This window comes from Scardinius erythrophthalmus (assembly GCF_964197995.2).
Source record: "Scardinius erythrophthalmus genome assembly, chromosome: 17".
NCBI lineage: Eukaryota > Metazoa > Chordata > Actinopteri > Cypriniformes > Leuciscidae > Scardinius > Scardinius erythrophthalmus.
This window is the reverse complement of record NC_138237.1, coordinates 24,283,169-24,292,200: the sequence shown is the minus strand read 5'-3', so window position 1 is coordinate 24,292,200 and position 9,032 is coordinate 24,283,169. Positions and strand designations below refer to the sequence as shown.

The following is a 9,032-nucleotide window of genomic DNA, read 5'->3' as shown; positions in this document are numbered from 1 at the left end:
GATTTGTCTCAGCTGCTCAGTGAACCCAAACAAACAGATGAACTTGAGGAATTAACTAGCACTATGAGCACCATTCTCTCTGGTACATTGGATATTGTTGCACCCATTAGACTAAAAAAGGTCAGAGAGAAAAGTAAAGCACCATGGTACAACAATACTACGCATGTTCTAAAGAGAGAAACCCGTAATTTAGAGCGTAAATGGAAAAAAACTAACTTAGAGGTCTTTAGAATCGCATGGAAAGACAGTATGTCACGTTATAAAAAGGCCCTAAAAGAGGCCAGGGTTGAGCATCTCCGCAATCTAATAGAAAACAACCATAACAATCCTAGGTTCTTATTTAACACCGTGGCTAGACTAACAAATAAACATATGTCTCCTGAACAAAATATTCTGTTACAGTTTAGTAGTAATGATTTCATGAAGTTCTTCACTGAGAAAATAGAAAGCATCAGAACCACAATTGTAAACGTTCAATCCTCAATCGCGCCTTATAATTCGGCCTCAATTATCACCCCGCAAGAACAATTACAGTGCTTTACAACTATAGAACAAAAAGAGTTATAAACTTATCATTTCATCTAAAACAACAACATGTTTATTAGATCCTATACCAACTAAACTATTGAAGGAAGTGTTACCTGTGGTGGAAGAGCCTCTCCTCAATGTTGTTAACTCATCTTTATCATTAGGTTATGTTCCAAGAACATTTAAACCGGCAGTTATAAAACCTCTCATTAAGAAACCACAATTAGATCCACATAATCTAGCAAATTATAGACCCATTTCAAATCTACCTTTTATGTCTAAAATACAAGAAAAAGTTGTGTCCTCTCAACTGGGCTCTTTCTTGCAAGAAAATGACATCTATGAAAAGTTTCAGTCTGGGTTCAGGCCGCATCATAGCACTGAAACTGCGCTCGTTAAAATCACAAATGATTTACTTTTAGCTTCTGACCAAGGCTGTATTTCAATACTAGTTTTACTTGATCTTAGTGCTGCGTTCGATACTATAGATCATACAATACTCTTAGATCGACTACAAAATTATACTGGTGTTCAAGGACAAGCATTAAGCTGGTTTAGATCGTATTTATCTGACCGCTACCATTTTGTTTATTTAAATGGAGAAAAATCGATCATAACTCCAGTAAACTATGGAGTGCCGCAGGGATCTGTCTTAGGCCCTCTATTATTCTCAATATATATGCTGCCACTTGGAAATATTATAAGGAAACATGGAATTAGTTTCCATTGTTATGCTGATGACACTCAAATATATATTTCATCACGGCCGGATGAAAACGCTAAATTATCCAAATTGACAGAGTGTGTTAAAGATATAAAAGATTGGATGACGCACAATTTCCTTTTATTGAATCCAGACAAGACAGAGGTAATACTTATCGGTTCAAAAAACCACCCACAAAACCTCTCACAATACAACTTTAACATAGTAGGATGTCCTGTTACTTCATCCTCTACAGTAAAAGACCTGGGTGTTATACTAGACTGCAACCTGTCTTTTGAAAATCATATTTCATATGTTACAAAAACGGCCTTTTTCCACCTTAGAAACATTGCTAAGCTACGTAATATTCTATCTGTTTCTGATGCAGAAAAGTTAGTTCATGCATTCATGACCTCGAGACTAGATTACTGTAATGCTTTATTAGCTGGTTGTCCTGCATCCTCAATAAACAAGCTACAGTTAGTTCAAAATGCCGCCGCTAGAGTTCTAACTAGATCAAGAAAATATGATCATATAACACCAATTTTATCATCACTACATTGGTTACCTATAAAGTCACGTATTAATTACAAGGTATTGCTACTGACTTATAAAGCCCTAAACGGCTTGGCTCCAGTCTATTTAACCGATCTTCTATCGCCCTATAATCCATCACGCTCTTTAAGATCACTAAATTCGAGGCTTTTGGTCATACCTAGGATATCCAGATCCACCAAAGGAGGGAGAGCATTTTCACATTTAGCTCCAAAACTCTGGAATAGTCTTCCGGATACTGTTCGTTGCTCAGACTCGCTCTCCCAGTTTAAAACTAGATTAAAGACGCATCTCTTCAGCCAGGCATTTATATAATACTTTTAATCTTACAGTTAAATCCGGTCTTTAGTTCATAAACGGCAGAGGAGAACTGGCCCCCGACTGAGCCCGGGTTCTCCCAAGGTTTTTTTTTTTCTCCATTAGGTCACCTGATGGAGTTTTTTGGTTCCTTGCCACTGTTGCCTTTGGCTTGCTCAGTTGGGGATATTTGGGGATATTTAATTGAATTAATCAATCAACGATACCATTGATCAGCATTACCAAACGTGGACGTTCCACTAGAAACAAACATTGATGTATTGTTTTAATTTATTACTGTGAAGCTGCTTTGATACAACCTATGTTGTGAAAAGCGCTATATAAATAAACTTGACTTGACTTGACTTGACTTTATAACGGCCTGTGATAAAGGAGCTATCACAACAAGCAAGAGTGCTGATTTTCTAAACACCTGCAAATATGACATTGATTTTAGTTATTAACTTTCATTGACACAACATATTTGATTTTGGTTACTGAATAGCTTTCATAGACAAAACATATTCTGTTTTTGCTCCATCAAAGAAAATAGAACAATCAGCAGAACTGCTGCATCTCCGAGCAACACATGTTTTGTTCCTCAACGAATCAGCATATTTGAACAAATCAGATGAGTACATAATTAAATTAGGCTACCCAATCATTATTCTGTCTTGCTAGAATTAGCATTTTAAACAAATCAGTTGAATGAAGGATTCAGCTCACTCATTAAGACAGTGACTTGCCGCCACCTACTGGTGATTTTAGTTTCATATTTAGAAAATAGCCTTTTTTTCAATCATGCAATTTATGTAAATATAATTGCTCTGTAAACCCATTCATGCCACGTCTGAGCTGCATTAAACAGTATGTGTAAATCTAAATGAATTTGTTGATGATTTAATTACTGTCACGTATCTTAAAGACTCTCTTGACGAAGGAGTGTAGAATCCAGGGAAAACAAAATAAGAGTTAAACCACGATCAAGGAATACCAGACCAAAGATCTGAGGGCTTATAAACACAGCAAACAAATGAGTTAACGAGCAATTAACGAGACACACCAGAACAGAATACTCAAATCAATCAGTAACAATGGAAACCAACAGGTAGGGAACTGAGGATGACAGAACTAATTAAACTACAAGATTAACAATGAAACTCAGACCTGAACAGAACAGAAAAACAGGTCAAAAACAAACTCAAAACGTGGCCATACATCCCCCTCACGGAAGATGCGTCCTCGCAGCATAATAAGTCCACGAGGGTGGGGGGCCTGGTGCAGGGAGCCAGGAAGGCGCTGGTAGCTCAGGGAGCCAGGGAGGCACCATGTGCAGCCCACACACACACAATAGCCATAGCCATAATGGTCAATGCTGCACTCTCTGGGCTGAGCTCTGGGACTGGAGCGGACTCTGGGCTGAGCTCAGGGGCTGGAGCCGACACTGGAGCGGACTCAGGGGCTAGAGCCAACACTGGACTGTTCTCAGGAGCTGGAGTGGATGTGTGTGTAACCCAGACACACCTAAGCCCCTCTCACACAGCGCGTTGATCCCAGGAAATTGCCGTAAAATTGCTAGAGTGCCTTCTGTGTGAACGCAAACACGTCCTGAGATTGTTGCCGGGATCGATGCCAGGATGGGGACCTAGTAACATTGCCGGAATCAGTCCCGGAACGCGCCCTGTGTGAACAAAAGCCAGGACCAATGCATTGAGGGGTGTGTCGTAGTGATGACGCACGTGCCATTGCACGGGTAGGGCTGTCGCGGTGAAGGATTTTCCCTTGCGGTAATTTTGAGTGGCTCAATAGCGCGATATGCGGTTTTATCGCATTTATTAATTTATTTGGATTTATTTGTTGCTATATAAATAAGTGTCACGATGTGGTCAGCATGCACAAAAACCAGTACATTTTCAGTAACCAATAAACCAAAACTAAACAGCGTCTCTGCGCATTGAAAGCCTGTCACTCAGAGCGCAGTTGTTACGGCAACGGACTGTCTGAGTGAGTCAAACCATTCATTCAACAACACATTCAAAAACGCTGATTGATTCATTAAAAGATAGTAGTGAAACAAGGTTAATTATTTTTAACTTTGAGCTCCACTTTTCAAGGCTCAGCTGACCAGCAATGCGTCGCATGGGTAACACTGAAGCTTCACTTAATAGAGACAAATGGCATTGATTCAGTGCGTGACTCACTGAGTTTTGTTTCCCGCGACCGCGAGTTCCTAGCGCTGTGGATGCTGACCAGCGCTGTCGCTGATGCCATTCATGGTAAATACCCTTTATTTTAAACGTTAAAAGGATGACAGGACAAATATTTAACTTTCCTTGGACACGGCAACCTTTTCACAAATATGACTTGACCTCAAAGACAGACGCAGGTAATCGCACGCGCTCAGTCGATCTCTCTCATTCACAGTCTGTTTAGGCTTAAGTGCAAATCCACGAAGCCTCTGTACAAATCACCATAATAAAACCATGATCACCACGTCTTATTATCATTATTAACTTATTTAACATTCAATACACATGCACGAAGTTCAAAACAAGAAGGGTTTCGCCTTATGAAAAAAGAAAAGACGTGAATATCGTGGTTGCTGCGGTTACTTGAATTCCTCTGCGGTTGGCTTGTCAGTAGCGCGGTACTGCGATATTGCGGTTATCGCGACAGCCCTATGCACGGGCCTCTCTACAACTTATGCTACAGCATACCCAGTGGCGCTACTGGGAAGTACGGACTCGTCTTCGTGTAGAAATGACGAAGAGGAGTTATCAGCAGAACTGACATCTGACAGGAGTTATCACATCCTGACGTCAAGTGTCTTTATGGGATCTTTACGGGATGTGTGTGAAACAACAGTGTGAATGAACCAAAATCAAATGATCCCGGGACACATTATCCGTGTATTTTCCGGAATCTCTTTGTGAAAGGGGCTATAGTAGAAGCAACATATCGTCGCTGTCCGATGAAAACCGCGTATGAAAAAGACGCAGACACACCCGTGTTGCTCTTTCAGGAAATAGCACTCTCAACCAGTGCCGGAGCACATGACCGCGGCAACACTGACAGGAGATTGTGCAGCCTGTACCAGTGAAGCACTCACCCTTTTCGCCCTCTAACCACCTTCAGAACAAACACACAGAAAGAATGCTGTTAAAACAGCAGTTGAGAGCTCAGAGGGCTCGCGATCACCGCTGCACTCGCGCTGTAACACATCAGCACCAGGAGAGACTTCCAGAAGAAGCACCGACACACTCGCTCGTTGTTAGAAAACACTCCAACACTCTTCAGAGACATCAATCCGATCGGCTCCGAAGTGAAAGACAAGTGGTCTGTGCATCCGCTTCCGTGTTTATACCCGTGCTGCGGGGCGGAACGCGAGATGCAAATCTCACACGCCAATGTGCATTGGCTCGTTTTTTCAATACTCGAAGATGACAGGCTCCCTAGGCATGATCCCAATTAGTACGGTACGTCCGACTACGTTGAACGTGACCGAACTGAAAGAGAACTGAGGGCTTACATACACAGCAAACAAAGAAGCCAATAAGTTAATTAACAAAACACACCTGAACAAAATACTAAAATCAATCAATAACTATGGAAACTAACAGGCAGGGAACTGAGGATGACAGAACTAATTAGCAAACTAGAAGATTAAGGGGCCGTTCACACAGAATGCGTTTTTCCATACCAATGCACAACTTTTCCATTTTTTTGTATGTATACGCGCTAGACGGACATGTATGACCGTTGCGCTCGCATCTTATGTATTTTGCAGTGTCTTGCACATGACACAGCGTTCTAAAAATGGTGCGCTCAAGTTAAACTCAGTTCAACTTTTAAAAAACGCACTTTGAGACCTTGCGGTTTTCCCCCATTCCACTGCCCGCGTTCTGTGTGAATGAACTGTCATGTTCCTGGCTCTTTTTCTTTCCTTTGTCTCCCTCTGCTGGTTGTATTACGCCCTACCTTCTCTTTTCTCACACTCTTACCTTCATCTCACCCATTATCCCTTCATCTCATTACCATCAGCTGGTTCTCATTCACATCTCATCATCACACCTGTTCTCTATCATTGTCCTTTGTCTACGCTATATCTAGCTCTCTCTTTCGTGTCTGTGTTGTCGGATTATTGTTTGACCGTGATGCACGTCAATGACGGTTACTTCTCTGAAGTTTTACCCTGTCTTATTCTGTCCTGTCTAGTCCTGATAATTAATGTGCTACAGTTATCTGCTGCAGTGATTTACCTCTTCTGTGTGGTATCCAGTTTTCTCCGTGGAGTGTAGCAGAGGGTTTCACTACTCACCTGTTTATCCAGTCCACGCTGCTCAAGAGCCGTCCAGATCTACGGCTGATATCTTCAGTTTCTGTATATTGAGAAAGCAGCGAAGTACTCCTTGGTTGTTATTTGAGAAGTGATTTCCTGTTTATCTGCCTGAACAGCGTTGCCTAATTTTCCATTAAAGGACTGTACCTGCTTTCGTCTCTGGACCCCTCTGTTTCCTGACATGAACGAGCCCTAACAATGAATCTCAGACATGAACAGAACAGAACAAAAAAAGAGGTCAAAAACAAACTCAAAACGTGACACATACAGTGTATTTTTATTCTGATTGAATTTATTGAGGAGGACACAGATATGACAATAAATATAAAATACTGTTAATCTATTGCTCAGTGTTATTTCAGGATTTTTATCTTCTCAACTGAGAGAGCACATGCTGTATTTTATTGTATTATAATGATGATTTAATATTACCTCTTAACTTTAACTAGGCTAGATACTGTCATGTTTATTTTTGTTTTTGTTTCAAGTCCTTGTTTCAAATCAAGTCCTTGTTTATTATGTATTATGTTTATTTGAATAAACTGCACTTGGGTTCTTTAACTATACTCGCCTTCAGTGGACTTTATTACAGGTATTTTGCATATCAATTGTTCTAGGAACCTCAAAGCATATTAGAATTGTTGTGTATTTTGTGCTACTGCATAATGATGTTCCAGTTGAGGTTATTTGTTGCAAAGGTAGGGTCCAAACATAAACTTAAGCCCAGGGGGCCCCAGCCCCCTAAGTCCTGCCCTGATGACATTGTTCCAAGTGGGAGAATTCTCATTGGGATGATAACAGCATCATAGAAACACCTTTGAACAACATATTTAAAGGTGAATGCAAATATTTTTTTTCTTTAGTGAAGTACGTTATACGTTTTGACTATTTAATGCTTAAATTATATTACAAAGTTGCCTTCTATTCTGTTCCATGCAATGAATGTAGCAATAAATAAATTGGACAATTGGTAAGTGTATTAGGTTACACTTTATTTTAAGGTGTTTTTGTTACACTATAATTATACATGTAAATACTGAGTAAAATTAATTGACTACATGTATTAACTACAGGGTTAGGATTAGGGTTTGGTTTGTTTCAGGGTTAGTTGCATGTAATTATGTATAATTATAGTTATTTCTATAGTAACTACATGTAACATACAGTATGTAACAATGACACTGTAAAATAATGTTACCATATAGTTTTATTTGTCACCTACCAGTTGTTACTGACTTTACACTTTGTAAGATATTTGTGTGGTTTTTTTTTTTTTTGTTAACTATGATGCATTTATTTATTTGTTTTATAAGCACTTCAAGTTGAAATGATATTAATGAAATGCTAGATTTCTTTCTCCTTAGATTTTGAGAAGAGCTGCAAATGGACAACCTGACATTCAGACACAGCGTTCTCCTCATGGAGGGACTGAAAGTTACACCTCAGTCCTCCTATCCAGTTTTCATGCTGCTCTTCTTGGCTTATGTTTTTACAATGGTATCTAACTTTGGACTTATAGTTTTGATCTCAACAGAAAAGAATCTTCATAATCCTATGCATTTTCTTTTTTGTAACTTGCCACTGAACGATATGCTAGGGACCACTGTCATTTTGCCACGCTTAATGCAAGACATTTTACAGGAAACCTCAGAGCGCTATATCACATATATGCAGTGTGTTACTCAAGCATATTTTGTGCATGTATTTATAGCAGCGTGCCACTATGTGCTGATAATCATGGCCTTTGACAGATATGTGGCTATATGTAATCCACTTAGATATTCAGCTATAATGACCAATAAGATGGTAATTAAACTATCAGCATTTGCTTGGGGCCTGGCCATTCTTTTGGTGACAATTATGTTAGGTCTCACTGTACGACTGTCTCACTGCAGATCTAACATTGAAAACCCTTTCTGTGACAATGCCTCACTGTTTAAACTGTCTTGTGAAAGTGTGGTCATAAATAATATTTACGGAATTGTTTATACTGTGGCTGTACTCTGCTTTTCAGCAGTATCTATATTTATAACATATGTTAAGATTGCTGTTGTGTGCAAAACTAGCAAAAACAAAGCACTCAACAGCAAAGCCATAAAAACCTGCAGCACTCATTTAGCTGTTTATTTAGTCATGTTTTTTTCTGGAGCTATAATGACATTTCTCCACCGTTTTCCTGAATATTCTGACAGCAGGAAACTAACTAGTATAATGTTCCACATTTTACCGCCAGGATTAAATCCCTTAGTATATGGTTTACAAACCAAAGAAATAAGGCAAAAGGTAGCTAAACTTTGGTGGAGAAAAAAAGTTATTTCTTTGTAAAAAAAAAAAAAAGATAGCTTTTTTTTTACTAGAATAATGGGGGTCTATTTTCTTCACAATTTATTGTTTCTTTTTCTCATAAAGAAAATACAGAATATCAATAACATTTCTCCATCAGACTATTCTGCGACTATTCTGAAATTATTGTTACAATTTTCATACAACGACTGATGTAAACCATTTTCATTTCAAAAGATTTTAACTTTCGAGTACAGAAATTATTAGTAGACATTACATTTATTTGCAGACATTACATTTATGTAAGCAAATCAATTATCTGCTTAT

The 9,032-nt window shown here is 39.1% G+C and overlaps 1 protein-coding gene across 1 annotated transcript; it reads left to right on the top strand.

The window, feature by feature from the left end:
• Positions 1–7,805: 7,805 nt before the first annotated feature.
• Positions 7,806–8,747, top strand: LOC308706097 (olfactory receptor 8G17-like; the record flags this gene model as incomplete). The annotated part of the gene is made up of 1 exon (XM_081391480.1): positions 7,806–8,747. One exon carries the CDS (start codon positions 7,806–7,808, stop codon positions 8,745–8,747), a length of 942 nt encoding a protein of 313 aa, XP_081247606.1.
• Positions 8,748–9,032: the final 285 nt, after the last annotated feature.